This window comes from Harpegnathos saltator, unplaced genomic scaffold, assembly GCF_003227715.2.
Source record: "Harpegnathos saltator strain DR-91 unplaced genomic scaffold, Hsal_v8.6 scaffold12, whole genome shotgun sequence".
In the NCBI taxonomy this organism is placed as follows: domain Eukaryota; kingdom Metazoa; phylum Arthropoda; class Insecta; order Hymenoptera; family Formicidae; genus Harpegnathos; species Harpegnathos saltator.
Genome location: NW_020229895.1, coordinates 489454 through 508853, shown reverse-complemented (window position 1 = coordinate 508853; position 19400 = coordinate 489454). Strand labels below are relative to the sequence as shown.

General features: G+C 49.5%; 1 protein-coding gene across 2 annotated transcripts in view; it reads left to right on the top strand.

Moving 5' to 3' along the window:
- Positions 1 to 1408: 1408 nt before the first annotated feature.
- The window catches only part of LOC105184334 (titin), a 34688-nt gene continuing 16696 nt past the window's right edge, over positions 1409 to 19400 (top strand). Inside the window, exons 1-28 of one of the 2 annotated variants that reach the window (XM_025305153.1) lie at positions 1409 to 1694; positions 1993 to 2243; positions 2331 to 2523; positions 2756 to 2869; positions 2954 to 3128; positions 3752 to 3852; positions 3928 to 4137; positions 4224 to 4409; positions 4500 to 4614; positions 4694 to 4935; positions 5006 to 5128; positions 5241 to 5432; positions 5555 to 5766; positions 7452 to 7980; positions 8070 to 8257; positions 8375 to 8540; positions 8736 to 8964; positions 9064 to 9323; positions 16143 to 16265; positions 16360 to 16538; positions 16630 to 16877; positions 17088 to 17344; positions 17414 to 17605; positions 17703 to 17885; positions 17991 to 18599; positions 18709 to 18885; positions 18951 to 19134; positions 19205 to 19344. In XM_025305153.1, coding sequence (XP_025160938.1) covers positions 2059 to 2243; positions 2331 to 2523; positions 2756 to 2869; positions 2954 to 3128; positions 3752 to 3852; positions 3928 to 4137; positions 4224 to 4409; positions 4500 to 4614; positions 4694 to 4935; positions 5006 to 5128; positions 5241 to 5432; positions 5555 to 5766; positions 7452 to 7980; positions 8070 to 8257; positions 8375 to 8540; positions 8736 to 8964; positions 9064 to 9323; positions 16143 to 16265; positions 16360 to 16538; positions 16630 to 16877; positions 17088 to 17344; positions 17414 to 17605; positions 17703 to 17885; positions 17991 to 18599; positions 18709 to 18885; positions 18951 to 19134; positions 19205 to 19344 — 5712 coding nt within the window. In that variant the 5' untranslated portion in view covers positions 1409 to 1694; positions 1993 to 2058. Of the gene's footprint in view, positions 1695 to 1992; positions 2244 to 2330; positions 2524 to 2755; positions 2870 to 2953; positions 3129 to 3751; positions 3853 to 3927; positions 4138 to 4223; positions 4410 to 4499; positions 4615 to 4693; positions 4936 to 5005; positions 5129 to 5240; positions 5433 to 5554; positions 5767 to 5794; positions 6162 to 7451; positions 7981 to 8069; positions 8258 to 8374; positions 8541 to 8735; positions 8965 to 9063; positions 9324 to 16142; positions 16266 to 16359; positions 16539 to 16629; positions 16878 to 17087; positions 17345 to 17413; positions 17606 to 17702; positions 17886 to 17990; positions 18600 to 18708; positions 18886 to 18950; positions 19135 to 19204; positions 19345 to 19400 lie in introns of those variants that run through there. The other variant, XM_011143049.3, reaches the window with a different exon arrangement.

Sequence of the window (19400 nt, the reverse complement as noted above, 5' to 3'; positions counted from 1 at the left end):
ACGTCGTATCGCGATTTGCATTTGAATGTTGCGTATAACTATTGTGCGGGCAAGCGTGCCGATCTCCGCCTTTCGTAACTCGCCTTTCGTGCCGCCGCGCGGCTCAGAATGGAGCCACGTGGTACGATGTACCGATATTCGCAAGCTCGCGCGCAGAAAGCGGTACTGTCAACCGGTCATTCTTCATACTGTAAAACGCAAATACCCGAGGCACGTTCTATCCATCCAGCCAGCTTCGCCGATCACGCTTGTGACGTGCTCGCCTAGATAATCGAGCGACTGGACGTAAAATTGCCACCTGTCAGCCACGGACACCGCTACGGACTTTTCTTATCGAGGACGATCGAAGTACTTTCACGAAAATGCGCGACGTAACGCCGCGAAATTATTTCGCGACCGCAATTTTTCGCGGACGCGCGTTTCCTTGCGGTTTAACGCGAGGCAAATCTCGGCAAGTCGCGTCGTTTTCGCTTGCCTTCACGGCGAGCAGAAAGTCATTTGTTCCCTCGATGTTCTTCGCGATTTAGTACATCACAGTGCACGCAAAGTATCTCAGTGGGATAACCATCGATAGTCGTAGTCCTCGATTTTCTCGACAGGAATATTGCTTCCCAACTGCGGTTCTCGATTGGTTTTCGATATTTCTCGCGATTGAAAGTCCAATAAGGAGCTTCCAAAAATCTCGACGATCTTGCGATTCTTTAATTTGCATAAATTAAATTAAATTAAATTTTTGCGCGAAATATTAAATAGAATTGAATTTACATAAAAATTCCAGCTCTCTCCGTTCCTGCCATCCGCGTATCGTTCGTACAACCATGACTGATATCACACGAGATATCTTTGTGCCTTCCTTTGGGCGTAATCTCCGATTAGTGTCACTCCCTGGCTGAAATATTTCCGCACACCTCTCTCGGCTTCGTAAGATAAGGAGTAGAAAAAAATGCGGTTCTCCAAAGAGATTGAGAGAGAGAGAGAGAGAGAGAGAGAGAGAGAGAGAGAGAGAGAGAGAGAGAGAGAGAGAGAGAGGGGGAGAGGAAGAGAGAGAGAGAGAGAGAGAGAGAGGATGGGAGGGAGGAAGAGGAAGAGAGAGAGAGAGAGAGAGAGAGAGAGAGAGAGAGAGAGAGAGAGAGAGAAACGGGAGGAAAGGAGGAGACGTGCGTAAGGAGGGGGAACACACGGTTAATCGGTGCCAAAGTACCGTTGTATCTGAATGGACCAGAGATGGCTTTCGGTTTTCCTGCAGCCTCCGTCGTAGCTGCAGGCAGCCTCGCCGCGCTGCACCTATCGCGAGTTCCGCTCGTGCAGGTTGCACATAAATACACGTGCACGCGCCTACTAGCACGTGACAATTTCGCCTTCTCTCTCTCTCTCTCTCTCTCTCTCTCTCTCGCTCTCTCGCTCTCTCTCGCTCTGCTAACCGCGAGCGCACACGTGCGACGGGTTCCAGTTGAACGCAACGCAACGCGACAGTTCGCGGCCGCCGCTGCTGCTCACGTGGATACGTGGGTGTAACTTCTGGAGTTGAAACAGCTGCTCCCTGGAATTCCACGTTTCCGCGATACCTTCGAGCCGCATATTATACCGTGCGCTGCACCCATGTGATGTTTCGCTGTGACACTTCGCGAATGCTCCGGAGTTGCGGAGGTGCGGCTCGACGTTGCTGACCCGCGGGGATCCTTATCCTTCGATCGGTGAGTGCCATTAGCGTACAGATTGCGACAACGCAATTAAAATTACCATGTCCAACAACCTCGGAGATCAAATATATTCATGAGCGTATTCTCCCGCGGGATTGCGCGGGATAGCTTGAGCGCACTATTATTCAAGTGCAGCTCGGATCGTTTGCCTCTCGTTGCATCTCAGTGCAATCTTCAATTGTCTACGTTCCGTAAATACTCATTGTTCAAGTGCTAATCGCTAATAATTATTTGTTTAACAGGACAATTGCAAAATCTCCGACATTGTCGTTAAAACGCGATCCCTTTTCAGATCGGCCGCGGACGCTTGTGGAGGACCTGTCTGAAATGAGACATATTTTTACAAACAATCGCGGAGATGCCTACGAAACATTTGAAAGCGGTAGATATCCTGGAGGCTCTAGAATCGAGGCTCGCGTATGTTCCAGGTGGTCGCGATCGTGACGGGCGACCTTTGGTCGTAATTAGCGTTCCGCCGGAACTCGATCCAACGACGAAACCAAAACTGGAGTCCCTCATTTTGTATTACTTGTCGATTTTCAGGTACGAATACCTCAGTGATGTCTCGTTCGCGTTTGCACAATTTACGAGTCGAGTGAATCAAATGTTTCTCGTTGTTTGACCGTTTAGCGAGGATACGAAGGAGAACGGTTTGGTTTTAATCGTGGACGCGCGTCGCGGAGCATGGCGCGTGGCTAGATCCTGCATCAGGCTGTCCACGAGTCTGATGGAATCCAAAGTGGTCTCTGTAATCGTGGTGCGACCCGATGGCTTTTGGGACAAACGCGTCGACAGCTGCACCAAGTCTCACAAGGAAGGCGAAGTTAGTGAATCCAGTTTGACGGACATTTCGCATTGTGGCTTTGCGCGCGCGCGCGCGCGCCCGATTTTCCAGCGCGCTGATTACGTTGAAATGATTGATTCGAAGATCTTTATTAACGTTTTTGATTCGATTTGGTGTTGGCGAGTTTGCGAAGTTTCAAATCGTCTTTCAATAATACCTTGTCGGTGAGATATATAAGGTTTTATTGTATTCCCATCGATCGTTGTTTCAGCCGACTTACGTTACGCTGACGAGACTCCATGTTTGTGTCGACTTTTCCCAGCTGCCGTATGAGCTGGCGGGCAACAAGGCGTATAATCACGTCGAATGGATCAAGAAGCGTATGGTAAATTAGACATTTTCGACGATAGGCGAAAATAAAGAAGACACACATTGATACCTCTGAATAAATCGATTTACTAACTCATAGAAAATAGAAGATTACTCGAGAGACGCTCTGGAGCTTGTATCGAAGATGACGAACCTGCATCAAAGGTTGAACACCCTCGACGGTATTCGCATGACGCAGTCGGATGATGACGTAGAGTCTTATTGGGAGATTGGCACAGAATTGTTGTCAACGGCGCGTCATATACTCCAATCAGGTACAGTCTGTAAAGTAAGAGCGTGTACGGGTTAATGTGTAGAAAAGTTTACTTTTAATGAATTTTAAGTACATGGATTTGTTGTACTCCATGAGAAGAAAAACGCTATACCATTAATAACGAGTCCAGTCACCACCGGCATTGATAATTGCCTGGCATCTCCGAGGCTACTTTCCACTACAGTCTGTAAAGTAAGAGCGTGTACGGGTTAATGTGTAGAAAAGTTTACTTTTAATGATTTTTAAGTACATGGATTTGTTGTACTCCGTGAGAAGAAAAACGCTATATCATTAATAATGAGTCCAGTCACCACCGGCATTGATAATTGCCTGGCAGCTCCGAGGCATACTTTCCACTAAGTTGACTGCGTATTCGTTCGGTAAAGACCTCCAAATGACGACGAATTTGTCGTGTCAGCTGCTTCAAAGTGCACACTCTTTTTCCTCGGAGCTTGTGCTTGAGATATGCCTCACAATACGGCTAAGAAAAAAACTAGGACGATATTTGAAGCCAACTGCCATTTATGCCGTACACGCTCTTACTTTACAGACTGTATGTACATCAATTTTCTTCATCCGTCGCGAATTACGCGACGGAGCAAGTAACTTGTACTCGTTCATTAGGTAGGAATCTAGTGAGTGCCATGAGCAGAGAATCCTCCAAGGATACCTTGGATACTGTAAAAGAAATTCACAAGCTGCTTGACTCGATCGAGCTGAAGCAGGTACTCTCTCTAGAAAATTTCGGTTGACATTCGACATTCGATACTCGGTTAATTTAACATTGTCTCCTTTCTCAGATGGACATTGAAAATTCGTGGACAGAGATGGAACGGAATCTGGACACCGCCAGAGTGATCGAGAATCTCGAGCAGGGTGTGTCGAGCGTTACCGATTGGATCTTGGGTCCGGCCGACACGATGCTGAATTCCTGTTGGCAGGTCGGCTTCGACGTCTCTTCATCCGAAGAGCTCCGAAGGCAACACGAAAAACTGGAGCTTCAATGCCGCGTAAATATACGACTGCACTTGCTGCTTTTACTTTCTCGCCCGAAGAAGCAGGAACTTTTGTAGACAGATCAAGTCTAAATTCGCAGGAAACCTACGGCCGCTACGCAGAGCTGCTCCACAGGATCGATAGTCTTCCTAAAAGCCGACTGCCCGAAGACCTGAAGTCTCAGAGAGACTTCATGGATTTCGTTTGCCGCAGCTTTGCCTCGCGGCTCGAACGACGCAGGAACGTATTGATCACTTCGCAGAGATTCTTCAGGCTCGTCTCCGAGGTAAAACGTTCGATCGATCGCTCGCACAGTGCTTTTCAGGGACGTTAGGTTCAACGTCCCTTCTACGTCTATATATATTGTTGTTTACAGTACTTCGACAGGACGAGCGAAGTGTTCGATCAGTTAGTTATGGGCAGCAGGAGTTACAATTTTTCTCAGGCTAGCGTCAAGCTCCTGACATTGGAGAAGAGCCAAACGGTTTTAGGTAAAAGCGAAGGGAGATACTCGTTAGAGGTCGATTCTCGTTACGTCGAGATATCCTACGACCGAATTTAATTTTGCAGACGGCTTAGAGCGCGAGCTCGTGAAGGAAGGGGAGAAACTGTCGGACATCCTCTCCATGCCCGTAAAGGACGCGCTTGGCCGAGAAGTTTGCGTGAATTACGACGAAGACATCGTCAACGTCAAGGACATACTCGACGCAACGAACGCCCGGAAGAACATCTTCAACGACAGCGTGGAGTTGCAGAAGCTGTCGTTGAAGCAGGTAGCTCTGATACATATGTACGAGAGCGACGCCGAGCAGGTGAGCTGGAAGCTCGAATGCGATCGTCAAACATGTAGACGCGCGGTTTACGGACAGTTGCATTTTCCAGGCTGTCAAGTGGTTGAACGATTTATTCAACGTTCTGCTGCGAAATCACTTGGAGGTCGGCTGCAACGCGAAGGAAATACAGTCGCAGAAGGAGGATCATCAATCATTTCAGGAAACCGCGAAGGTGAAACGATGCGCGATCGAGCGATTGAGCGATCGAGAGCGAGGAAGTGACGCAAATGTCGCTCTTCACTGGAACTGTTCGGCCAATGTAATGTAACGGCCAATATTTACAGGGGACTTACGAGTATGGCGGCCAACTGGTGAACGGCGCCCGGGTGCTGAGACTATCCTGCAGAATATCGTTAGAGAGCAATGCTAGTCTCTTTTCAAGATTGCGCCAAGCTTGGCGGCAGCTTCGCTCCGTCAGCCAGGAGCAGCTAACCAGGCTAAGAGTGTGTGCGGTTTTTCACAGGAACGTCGAAGATGTATGAATATAAATTTCTTACATGTTCATGGCTTAGCCTAACTTATTATTATCGGAGGAGAAACCGCGCCTGTACTGTATAAAATGTTTGAGACGAATCACTTTTCACCGATTTGTCCGAAGCACTGTGCCAGACTGAGGAACCTGGTGGAAACGGTGACGATTCTGCATCGCGCTCCAAAAGACGAAGAAGACGTCACGGCCGAGGCTCGTGTCAGGTCAGGCATGAGAGACATCCTTGACAATCGAGAGAAACTCCTGCTGGAGGTCGGGCGAATGGTGAGACTGGGTCGTCTCCTTAAGACCAGGCTGAAGGAGCCGCTTTATCATCAACGGTAGGTGCGATGACGAGGTCGCCGTGAGATCTCGCATTAAAACTATTAAACGACGTTAATACATTTCTGCTTCCAATCTAAAGAAGAAGAGGAATTGGGTCATGGTGGCGGTTTGAGTTTACATTTCGTAGAGGATAAGCCGCAGACCAGTCGAAATAACAAATACCGCGCGCGATCAGCTGCGACATGTAAGCCAGGCTGAGAATCCTTCAAAATTGCGCTTGTCTCTTTTTTCATTGCAAACTACAGCTAGAGGAAAGGCGCAAGTAGGATATAGCGACTAGTGAGAGCGGTAATACGCCTGGTTTCGTACGCCTACGTGTCCAACAGGGACGGTGTGTCAGTCCATGGCCGACTGTCGCCGAGATAGCTCCTATAGTCTAAAACCGGTGCATGTAAGTTCGTCACACAGTGAAATAATGCGTGTCTCGCGACGTTTTCGCCCGATCATGCTCATCGTGCGATCATCATGCTTGCTTGGCGTTTCTTCATTTTCACGATTGACCTTACGCCGTTGTTTTCACTTTCATTTCGTCAGCTTTGCGTTTAGTTTAGCTCGCAGTCGTAGTGGCCTGGATCGACAGTCGTAATAACGCGGCAGATGCGACACACCTGCGTCTGGTAAACAAACGTAGGTCCACAGATGCTTCTGCTTCATAAAAAGAGATAAAGCTTGCCCGCTTTGTAGCTGTATGTAGAAATCGTATGACCAACACGTGCCCGATTCCTAATTCCTGTAACACTCAACAGAGATATCATCGAAGGCTGCTGCAATGTCCATAGATAAGAGAATGCGTTCTACAAATCGCTGGCGCCGTTCCACGTTTCTGGTCGTAACTTAAAACTCGACTGGTAAAACGCGAATCTAGCCGCGACAATATCTTGGCGGACTTGTTTGCTACCTGAAGAACTGCCTATCGTGTTACGTCACGCGAATTATTTCTGACCATGTCCGTTGGAATGATAATGCGAACGCAAAACGCAGCAATATGGCGCAATATCTTTCGAAATACCCGAAGGAAAAAGGCTTTACCCGGAAAGCCCTCGGTTACCGTAGATTGAAGTTGATGCACGATCGCGACTCTCGTTGAAGCGAGAGCGTCTCATCGAGAGTCTCATCGAGATTAGAGCCTTGCCCCAAATTTCGGAGGCATGTGGCCCGTCTGCGCGGTCGCGTACTGTCAACCGCACTGTCAACCGTCGATTGCGTAATCCACGTGGGAGTCTGACGTTTTCTGCGGCGACGCTAGCCGCAGTTCTAATTCCGTTCGATCATCTCCTGAGCCGCCTAGAATTGCGTTCAACTGCAACAGGGAAACGGAGGGAACAGAGCGAATACCGCGAGAGAAACCGCACGAGAAAATAGAAAAGATAAAGCGAAATATATCGAAGGAGACGAACAGGTGTGATTAGTCGAGGCGGCCGGGCCGGCGCGTAGCCACTTAATATTCCTCATTGAAAATTGTTGCTTCGCGCGAAGCTTGCGCGAAGCTGCGACGAATTCGTCGTCGTCGTCGTCGTCGTCGTCGTCGTCGTCGTTGTCATCGATAAACAACGCGCGCGAAGCTCGCGAAACTCACCGAGATTCTGGTCGCCGTACGGCGCTTCAAGGTTTCTGCTCCAGAAAGCTTAAGTCTATTAATAGCATATCAATATACGTTTGATGAATTCGCCTCCCTCGGTAGAATGTCGGAAGTCGAGGATGCCTCGATCCTCGGCAGTAACCTGACAGCGGTGGAGGCTATCTCGGCGAAATTGGCGGAGGTGACGCGTCTCGCGGAGAAACTGGACGCGAGGCTGTGCGAGGCTGGAGCGAGAACTCGGCCGATGTCTATTCCTACCACCATGACGTCCTCCGCGTCGTCCTTGCTCTCGATATCGGCCATCTCGTCGCCAGTCGCGCCCAGCCACACGACTTCCACCGCGATCGCACCGGCGTCGACGTCGGCCGATGCGACTCCAGCGACGACCTCAGCATCTGTCACGACTCCAGCTCACTCGACGTCCTCGGCAACCGCGTCCGCGTCCGCGATCGTCGTGTCTTCGTCATTACCTGCATCGCCTGCGAAGCATCACGCGGCTTCCGCTTCCATCATGTCCAATGATGCGACCAAGCCTGCTGCTTCTTCTTCAACGGAGAAGCCTGACGAGAGCTCGCCTCGTGTCACCTCACATTCCACGGAGGATTTTCAAACGCCGAGCAAAGATTTCAAGGTACAACTAGAATTGAGGAGGGACTCGATATTGAGCTCTGTCTCTTGAAGATATTTTGCCTTGAGGTATTTTCATCTCCATGTTGGTAGGAACTTGCCGAGCACCCTCGCAGCGAAAGTGCAGCGGACGAATACAACGTGGAGAGCTATGCGACAGCGACTGAGTGCTCGACTCCGAATGTCTGCTCCAGGAGCGAATCTTTCGTCACGTCGCCGGAATGCGACCAGGATCTCCCTGTCACGGCATCCGCGACGCCATCGTGTTCTGGTTTCGCTTGGTGAGTACGCGAGAGTACCGTTTCTCGAATTCACGAGATCGAATGAGTCATCATCGAGTATTTGCGCTTCAACGGCCGCATTTTTTGGTCGATTTTCAACATCCTGACGTTCCACAGGTGGACCACCGAAGCGCCCAAACTGGTGACTACAACCGCACCCGTTACTTCCGCCGCGAGCAACGAAAAGCAGACGCTGAGAGTAGCGGAAACGGTGTCGAGCGTTTCCAGCGTCAACGGAATCAAGCCAACGATGCGGATCGAAACGATGGACAAGATCACTGACGTACGTCAACGTCCGTCAGAAAATTCACTTTTGGAAATTATTTTGGAATTTCGCTTCATCCTCCTTTCGAGGTCGCACGCATTTCACGCAGTTGCGTGAAATTTCCAAGTGATAGTCCTTTCGAAGTGTAATATATTTGTCACATCTTGATTAATGTAATGTTCATTTTGACAAGTTACGCGACTTTTCGAGCAGGAGAAGACCGGCAGGATCGTAAAGGAGGTCACCGAGACGACTGTTTTGCGCGTGTCGCACGATATTCGATTAGGCGTAGCCTCGTACAAGCTGACATCGAACACCGTGCAGGACCATCGGCAGCACGTCGACGCGAGGGCTATTCAGAATGTAGAACGTGTGCTACCAGTGGAATCTGTCGAAAAAATGAACGGCACTCACGACTCGGAGCTCAGTCCGTCATTGATCAGTCAGTACAACATCTGCATGATTCTTCGCGCATATACCATGGTGACAGAAATTTATTATTACATTCGCCACTTTGCGTGGCATTGCGATTTCTCCACAGGAGACCCCGAAAAATATATCGAGAAGTACCCGAGGAAGGTGCAATCGGATCAGAATATCTCAACAAAATTCGCAAAGGCCCGGGAACATGCTCTAAGCGAGAGCTCGCGTTCAGCTTCGGGTTTAAGGGAATGCGAGGAGGACGCAGCGTTGTCCACGCAGGACCTCCTGCGACACCACGAGGACAGCGGAATCGAGATGTCGCCGATGAAGAAGGACGACAATTCGGACGGCGAGGAGTTCCTCGAGAGAGCAAGGAAGGTGAGTGTGCGATCGGGCCAATCGAGTTTTTCGATGCTTCGACGGAGAAAGTTCGTCGGCCGCAGTCACGAGTGCAGTCGCGGTCACGAAGCTGCGTACCTGACCGGATTCTTCCGTTTCGCGCGCTTCACTGTCTTGTCATCATCAGTCGACCGAACCAACTCATCGTTCGCTACCTCTTAACACCAGCTCGCGGTGTGATTTGCATTTGTCTTAACGCTTCTGAGCTCAATATTTCAGGCCTCGATCGATCGGTAGTCTTCACTTGAAATTTGCTTCAAGTCGGAGTTGTCTCCGATTTTCTCGGCCAGCTGAAAGCAGTGGCAACTGCTTGAAGGAATGTCAAGCTTTCGCTTGAGACTGGTCTCAAGAAGCGACTATGACAATGCGGCTCTCACTGTATCGCGATCAAACACGCAACCGTGACTACCTGACAATGACCTGAGTCTGACGTTATTTGCAGCTTTGAAGACGAACCGATGATGTAAAGAATGACACGAGTGTGTTATACTAACGTAGAACTAACGACCCTGCACCTGACCGCCGAGGAAAAGACCGCGGCACCAGGCACCAGGCTCCCAAGGATTAAGGAAGAATAACATTGTTAACCGCACATTTGTTGTCGCGCTTCGCTCTATCGCGTGTATCCTGTATCGCAAAGCCGAGTTTTTACGCAACTTTACCACACGCTCCTGCGTGTGGGATCTTTTCCGCTGTGTGTATTGCATGACTTGTTTGTTATTTTTATAAATAAACGATGTCCGCCGAGAGAAGAGGAATCGGCGCATTACCCAATGAGAATGAGAGAGAGAGAGAGAGAGAGAGAGAGAGAGAGAGAGAGACCGAGACCCATTCGCCCAGTATACCGGGTGACCGTTTCTCAGCAAGTACCAAGCGCCTCCACGGGCTCGCTCCACTTTCGTTCGGCGCTGCTGCGCCGCGGCGACTTCGCTTCGGTAGATCGTGCTCGACGAGCGCGACGAAGGTGAGCGGGAGGCTGCCGCCAGCCGGAGGCCAGCCGGAGGCCGGAGGCCGTGCCGCGCCATGCCGGTTCAGTCTTGGTTCGGCTGGTTACTGCGACCGATCGGCTGGTGACGTGACACACACTCGTGACATGTGTCACGCGAGTGTTTCTGCCGGTGTTGTCGTCATTAACGTCGCTATTAACGTCGCCTGAACGCGAGTCGATTTAGGTGATTGCCGTGCCGGTGCCATTAGAAATCACACAGAGGGGCGAGAGAAGCGGGGGGATTCTCGTATACCTGGGATCCTTGTATACCCCGTTCTTGTAACTCGGTGCACCGCGAGGTTAGATCTCTCTCGTCGAGGAGCAGCGACACTTATGAATTCGCGACATGCTGAGGGAAACGGGCTGAGGGCGATTTCACGTTGTTTCGGGTTTCTTCACTTAAACCGCGCGACCGAGAGGACGAGCACCCGGCGAACATGTTCGTCGGTTTAACCCGCGAATGGATAATTCTGATCTATGCAATAAATAACGTAGTAATGTCGTCGAAATCGTCATAATTTTCTCCATTGATTCAGTCCTCCGATGTAACAACAGGGAGAACGGGCGAAGAGTTCACTCCGTAATTGGGAGACTCTTCTTCAGGGAATACATTTCTTCGCGACACGTTCAGCGACGATGTTTGGCGGCGACTGAACTTTTTACCGGTTACACCTTCGGCTTCGTGCTTTTCGCCGTGATGTGCTCTTCTCGTTGAGAGAACGCTACCAGTTAGTCCGGTTTTATTCTACCGTTTGGTCGTCTCCGATGATGTCACCGTATAAAGATATCTATAGATATGTGTAGTGCGTATACATATCGATGTTGAATCGAAAAGGAAACGCGGATGTTCCCGCGCGCGCGTGCGCGCGAGCGCGCGACCGTGCTTATTTTTAATCGATCGCCACCGTGAATTAATAAATCACTCGGAGACGTTTCTCTTTTCGTTTTTTCTTCTTTTTTTTTTCTTCTTTATTTTATACGTCCGCGCCTACGAGAATATAAATCGCTCGTCTGCATCGCTTCATTTGCGTCGACACCTTGCACGGTGAGGAAGATCGTTGGGATAAATTGCGCGGAATCAACGGATCATGAGAATCTGTCATTATCGTGATTATTAAGGAGGAAAATTTTGCAAAACAGCTCGCGAGTAGTCGTGCGGTAGACGCGATAGCTCCTCCGTCGTGTATTCACGGAATTTTCGCAGCAGACGCGCCTTTTGGCGAGACGCCAAAAATAACGTCAATCACAGGCAAGGCGACCGCGCGCGCTCGCGCGCGCGCGCTGCGACTGGAGAAGACGATTTTTCATCGGTAAAATCGGCAAGAAGATCGACGAGAGAGCAAAGTCTTTGAGAAAAATATCGCATAGATATTTACTTGGTCTCGCGTTTTAGATCGCGGTAGCATACGTCACCGCGGTATATTTAGCGCCAGGCATTAAAGTCACCGCTCCGGCAAAACGTGCGACACTGTCTCGGCTCGTTGGCAGCTCGTCTGATCGATCGTACGCGCTCGACTCGCGGAGAGCAGATCAGCATCAGCGCAGCCACCAGATGAGCAGACATACACAATTTCGCGGTTCCGCTCGGTTGTCCCGCCCTCTCTATCTCTCTTGCTTTCGTTGCGAATCGGATGTAGTCGAAGGTAATCGGCAATCGCCCAATCGATCGACGATTCAGGCCTGATCGGATACATTGATCGGTGATCGCGCGAAAGACGAAAAGTAAATGATGATGGTGGACGGCCCCGACGCGATGGAGGCACACGCGCACTCCGAAGGACCCGGCGAGATGAATTCAGAAACGGCGATGATGCAAAGGGACGAGGACCCGCCGCAGCAAATCACCTCCTCTCCGACTACCACCATAAGCACCATAGCGATGCAGAGCGGGGAGACGCGTGTAGTAATCGCTCTGCTTCAAGTAAGGAACACAACGTGCCGCTACTTTAATCGACAAAGCCATTTACATTCATACGTTCTCTCGTTACGTCGCCGTGATCCTTCGTCCTTTAAGCCCCGCCGCCGCCGCCGCCGCCGCCGTCGCTGAGCGATCGTTCGATCTAACGAGCGGCAAGGATCGACAGATTATTCGGCGATTTTCTTCCCCTCCCCCTCCCCCTCCCCCGGCCCCCCGAGGAGGAGAGCATGAGGAGAGACTCAGAGCTGTGCTCTTCTTGCTCTTCGTCTCGAGATAGTTCTCTCGGTAAAGGATAACCTTCCGCCGCGCGCTCGCTCGCGCGATCCCCGTGTACAACACTATGGTGTAGATATTTCGGGATTCGGTTGCTTCGGTCTATAGCTATTTCCGAGTCCTCTCGAAACCGTGAGCGTTTTAGGTATCCGCCGAGCAAAACGAAACTCTCTCTCGAAACTCCGCGAAGGATAAATTTAACCGCTAGGTACAGTACCTCCCATTACACGCATCACCATGATCGGAGCCTAACACCCATCTTACATACGTTACGTCGGATCTTGAAGCGCTTAGGATCACGACCGCGAGCGCGATCCGCGCGAGTTATATTTCGAGCGTCCCTGCTCGCCGCTTGTACACTTAAGCGTCTATACCGCGTTTCGCGTGTCTTTCGGACTCCAGGGAGAAAGGTGTCGGAGAATGCGAAGCGCTAATTTCATTGAAAAGAGGAGCAACTCAAACGAAAAGAGCCAGAGTTACGTGCGCTTTGTTGTTGCGCGAACTACGACCGCCGAACGAAACCGCCGAGGAATCGAGTCAGATCATCCGCCGACTCTGATTCGATCGGTCTCTTTTCTTCTTCCTCGTGTCTATGGCCCATATTCTGAACTCTCTTTCATCAGCGAAAGTGACTATAAAAGTGGCTTATAAGCCTCCTGATGGGCCGTAAGCCATTTTTAGAGTAAGCCACTTTAAGGTCACTTTTAGTGATGAAAGAGAGTTCAGAATACGAGCCGATGTCTCGCAATCGTAGAGCTGCTTGTTGAATTTTACCTTGCCTGCTTGTTGAAAGTTCGCCACGAGATCTCTTCAACTTTGAACGCGCCATCGTCTACGTGCGGATCTTCTCTCTCTCTCTCTCTCTCTCTCTCTCTCTCTCTCTCTCTCTCTCTTCCCAACGCGTAAGTCAAATTACATGAAACTGCTGATCCCGCGGGATAAGTCGATAAATAGACTAAATGATCGGCGCGCCCGAATCAAGAGAGAGAGAGAGAGAGAGAGAGAAAGAGAGAGATCTTTCTCTTTCTTTCTCTCTCTTTCTCCCGTGGTCCGCGCACTCACGTATAATCTAACAAACCGGTATTATGTGAGACGGCTCGGGGCGGCCCGGACCCAACCCGGCCCGGCTCAGTGTCGGACGAGCATCGTGATTCTTCCTTTTACCGCACCTTTGCCTATATCATACCTCCGATCTAACGACACTGACTCTTACCTCCGGTAAAAAAGAGAGAAAAGAGAGAACGACCGAAGAGCGAAGGCCTAGGCACACATATTGGATTCCTACCTACCTACCTGCTAAGTAGCCGGAGATTTAGCCCCGCGTTGTCTCCGTGTTATCTCGCTTTGCGTTTTTAACGCGGCCGAAATGAGGCCGATCCTCAGGTCCGAATAATATCGTATGGGACTTGTTTGTTCAGACAAAACGAGCAAAGTACCTTGGAATCGGTCGGCCTCATCTGAAATTAAACGATCGGGATATATATTCTTATTGTTTCCGCGCCGTTTCACTTGTAAGTTGCGCATGCCTTTACTTCGCGATAACATGTTCCGGCCACGTTATTCCGGCTTGTTTTTGCTGCTCACTGTGTCGTTGCATCCACTCGCTGTGAATGCACGTGTTTTTGTGCCCAATGTCAACCCCGGGGTTGAATCGTGCAAAACATCATACGTTGACCTCAGTTGCATGTATTGTCTACAGATGACAATTGTATATTATTATCGATAGAAGACGATCTGGTATTTATTGTCCATTGGCAATAAATGCGAATTTCTTTCCATATTACATCAAATCTCGGCGAAATCTCTCAAATCTATTTCGTTTGCTTTTGCTCTTCTTCCTTACGACCATCTATGAGAATTTTCACACTGCTTTCACACTGAGTTAACACAGCATTCTACGTTTCTCTCTTTCTTCGTTTTAAGAATTTTCTGCGAGCAATATTCGAGAAAAGAAATCAGGTAGTTTAACCGGTCGATCGAATTGACTCTCGTTAACTTCCATCTATTTGAGATTCCGTCGAGTCTCCGTCGTTTACCTGGTTGAGCTGCCTGGCCCAATTTCAAGCGTGTCCGAACGTGGCCATGTTTGGTCACACCGGTTGTTTTACTACTCGCGAAGTTCTTGCGTACGACTCGCGCATACACGTGACTTTACGGAATTACGTTCAATTTGAGCCGGCGTAAAATTCACTTTCACTCGTAACCCTGACTTTTGAGAGATCCGAACCGTCCTCGTGCGCGAATTGCATTTTCTCTCCATGTTTAACGTTGCGCGTAACACACACACACACACGCACACACGTGCGCGCACATTGTGGGTCTTTTTCCGCCAATTGCATTCTCCTCGCCTTGGTCGTTCATCCTTATACCTTTGAGAAAAATTGTCACTGAAACGTGATACCTCTTTGTACGGCATATGATAAAAGAAACGATTTGATCGTTCACATATGGCGATACAAAGAAAGAGAAAGAAAGGGGGGAGGAATAGAGAGACAGAGAGAAAGACAGAGATAGACAGAGAAAGGGAGGCAGAGAAAGACGGAAAGAGACAGACAGAGACAGAAGAAGCCGGAGAGAGACGGAAAAAGACAGAGAGAGACAGGGAGAGATGAAGAAAGACAAACAGACAGAAAGAGACAGAGAGAGACAGAGAGAGAGAGAAGAGAGAGACAGAGAGAGAGAGAGAGAGAGAGAGAGAGAGAGAGAGAGAGAGAGAGAGAGGATATGGTCAATCCAAACGTGGATATTCGGCAGTCTGCCAAAGATGAAAATGGAAACATATCTGGCCTTTCTGTGGCCCAACTACACGAGGTCAACGAACCTGAGGCCGATCTCCCTAGTTGCTGCCTCTTGCCGTTTCTTTTCTCGCTTCCTTTTTCTCCATATTTCTTCTTCGACAATGTTGGAAAGAAACGTACACCGCGAGCTGCGGAATTTGATTTACGGGGTCGTATATATGCGCGCAGCCGGATGATTTGGCAATTTATTTCGGGTAGAGCGATTTTTCTCTCTCATACGGAGCAGCACGTATGGTTACGTAGCGTAGCGTTTTTTTTCAGACTTTCGTCATCGTCGACTTTTGTCACGTTACGCAACCAAATGTGAATATCGATCGCGACTAGACTTCGTCGCGACCGCTACGAAAATAACAATTTTGCTACATGACATAATCTTTCAAAAGATGAAAAACCATTGCTCTCCCCTCTCTCCCTTTCTCTCTCTCTCTCTCTCTCTCTCTCTCTCTCTCTCGTGTCTCCCCTTATTAAACTATTTGCACCGCATTATAATTGCCACGCGCTTCTCTAATTACATACTTTGCGATACGCCGGGATGCGCTGAAGCGCGCCTGCAAACGCCTTTACTACACCAAACGTTAATCACCGAACAACCGGTTGTGCCGATAAATAATAACGTATAGGCGCTAAATGAAAGTAAATGTGCTCTATAAATCTACGTGTCACGAACCTGATCATCTGTAGTTAGGGACTCTTCCTCACCCAATTGCTCACGACGAAAGCTGCCGAATGCTGCCGTCGAATACACTCCTGCGAACGATTATGCGTTGTGCTTTACGAGCTTCCGGTTTCGTTACTACATCGTTTCACTACCGTTTGTTCAGAGCGGCGAATGGCTGAAGCTGAAAATACTCGAGGTGCAGCCAGAACTGACGAAGCTCGGTGCTTCCGTGAAGGAAGCCACGGAGCTGTCGAACGCGCACGACCAAGTACTACTCCGACTGCAGGTGAACTTAAACCTAAGCGAATTCCTTCGAATCGCGTCGCGTTAAGTAAATTCCTCGGAGCCGCTCTTTAATGAAAACTTCGCCGTTCACGCAGAACAAGCAAAGTCCGGTGGAGGAATTGCTGCGGCAGGCGGACCAATTGATTTCGACCCAGCGCCCGAGAGCAGAGGTGTACACGGCCATGGCGGAGACTCTGGGTCAAGCGTGGCGTGATGTGAACCAACTTTTGGAACGTCGCAAGGAGATACTCGAGCGAAACGTGTTATTTCAATGGTACGTGGTGGTGGTGGTGGTGGCGAGACGTAACTGGTTTTTCGCGATTGCCTCGCGATCATCTGACAAAATCAACAAACCTTCTTCGTAGCCGAGCGGCAGAGTGCAGGGAGACCATGGATGCGTTGGAAATGGCATGCAACGACACCCTGTTGCCGATCGAGATCGAAGCGGTGAAGAATTTCCTGTCGAAGATTCAGGATCTCCGCAAGGATATGCTGGAAGCGTTGATGGGCGCGTTACGGGAGGGCAAGATGCTGTTAGACGGGCTGAAGGAGTTGGCGAACGAGGGTACTTTGGACTCCAGACCCGACAGGATCAAGGACGAAGCGGAACATGGTATTATATCGGATGATGAACCGGCGAATCGCACACACATGTAGAGTAGACTTTTTTATTCTATACGAGTATATTTTCCAACCGTTCCATTCGAACGAGGTTGTCCCGATAACGGTGGTGCCACTTTGCTTCTCGAGCCGGAATACCGTTGGGAGAAACTTAGAATGTGCGTCTGTGTTTACACAGTAATATTTATTTCTGTTCCATTAGCTGTGCTGCGAGTCGAGAGGTGGCTGGAAGAGCTCCACGACAGAAGACGGCTGATCGAAGCGTCTTTCCGCAGCAGAAAGACCCAGTTGGAGCAATGTCTCGCTCTCGCATTGCTCGCGACCGATCTCCGCGACCTCGAGGAGGTTCTCAACGACCGAATCGCCGCTCTGGCTGGCAGTTGCGATCAACTGGGAGATTCCACGTCCAGTGCGGAGTTGCTCCTCTTCGAATTGAAGAAGCTGCAAGCCGAGGCGAAGGTAGAAAAATCGATCCGGCCGATGACGATCGGATCGCGGCGGATCCTCATCGCTCTTAATGTTTCACAGGAATTCCAAGACCGGTCCATCAAGATAACCAAGTCGACCGAACGATTAGTGTCATCGGGACACTTTGCTGGCGAACAAGCGACCGAACAGGCGTACGCGATTCTTGGCGCCGCCGCCGATTACGTCAACGACTTGGATCAGTACAACACGTTACTGAACAAGGCAATGACGTTTTTCGATTCTGCACGATCGGTGAGCGTCTTCAAGTTCTTTCCCAGTCGTTTGCGGAATCAACTAGAGTCGCGTTTATCAGCACAGCTTGTATCCCAACGTCGTGCGATATGCGTAGGCTCTCACAAAACTGGATCAACTGGAGATCCAACTGATGACGACGGAGCATCCTCCTTATTCCACGCAACTCGCGCGTTTTCACGCGCAGACAGTGGCTACGATAGAGGATGTGACCTCGAAGCCTTTGTCGGAAGGATACGCGCTGCTGGACATCACGGGAAGAGGAGCGCCCGGTGCCGAGGTCAGATGAATCGATTATTATTGTGATAACAATCGTCGTACGTGTTACTTTTCGCGTGTTGTTCAGGCAAGTTGTCAATAAGAGATTCGTCTCTGCTGCGTTCAGGGTGTGAAGAACACCGTGGAGGAGCTGGAGAGTCGCAAGGTCCGCTTGGTAGAACGGTGCACGGCTCACAAGGAGGAGAATCTGGAGATTTCGAGGATGCTCACGGTGTTTTTGGACAAACATGAAGCGCTACGGTCTTGGCTGAACAGTATCGCCAAGGCGTTCTTGCAGGGACACCAGGACATGGGCAGCGATCTAGCGATGGCGTGCGATTTCCGTCGGGTTCACTGTCAGCTGCTAACCGATCTGGAGAACAAGAGCGAGGAGGTGGATCACTTAGAACTGGAGATCCTCCCGATCATAGAGCGCCTGCAGGAGCCGCAGAAATACGAAGTGCGAGCGAAAATCAAAGATCTCGAGGATGCGTGGACGAAGACGAAGATCGCAGTGGCGAAGAGAATCGAATTGGGCACGACTTACATACAGTTTCACGAGATCGCCGAAGAACTCTCCAGTGAAATGGATTCTATCAACCACGAGTTGAAAACACGCGAAGACACGTTGAACGAAGGGAGAATCGACCAGCTGGAGAAAAGATGGGCGGCTCTGGAATCTCTCTACAAGAAACTGAACAATCGTGCCAAAGCGTTTCACGACGAAGCAGACAACGTAAGTTGCTCACGGTGTATTCTCGAATTTCAAGAACCTGATGTTATGTTACTTGGTTTGATTGGAAAAAAGAAATATATAACAAATACTTGCGCTTCGCTTTCGCTAGGTTGATGACTCTTACCTCGACACACCGAGAGCTTGCCTGTGCGTTCAGACCATTCTGGAGAAGTTCGCTAATCGTCAGTTAGTCGTGACAGAATCGTGGGAAAAGTGGCAAACCACCATCGAAATTGCAAGGCAGAGGCGAGTCGAGCACGAACGAAAAGTCGAGGAAAGCATAAAGGTGCGTTCTGTTCGTTTTTTCTCCCCTTGTATCGTCAACTTTTGTCATCTATCGCTTTGTTGTAGACATTAGCGTGGGTGTCCAAGTTCGAGACGAAGTTGTATCCAGTAATAACGTCACCATCCTCTAGAATAGCAGATATTCTGGAAAGTTTTAAGGGTGCAAGACTACAAGTCCTGCCTGAATTGAACAAAGCAGTTCACGAATTAGACGCTAGAATCAAAAGCATTCGGGCATTCGCCGATAGAGGTAATTCAAACATCTTTATTTATTACGTACGTCGCATATCTTAAGAGACCTGTGTATTCATTCACAAAAGTAATCAAATCAGGAGAAGCTAAGACAGCCGAGAAGATCTTAGGAAGACTCGTGCAGATGTACGATAAGATGAACGACGCTGCCAAAGATTACGAGATGCTGCTCGAGTCTCTCATCTCCATCTTCAAGAATCTCGAAGAAGTGAGGGATCTCCGAATGTTCTAAATATTATAAAAAAACTTACCCAACTTTGACAC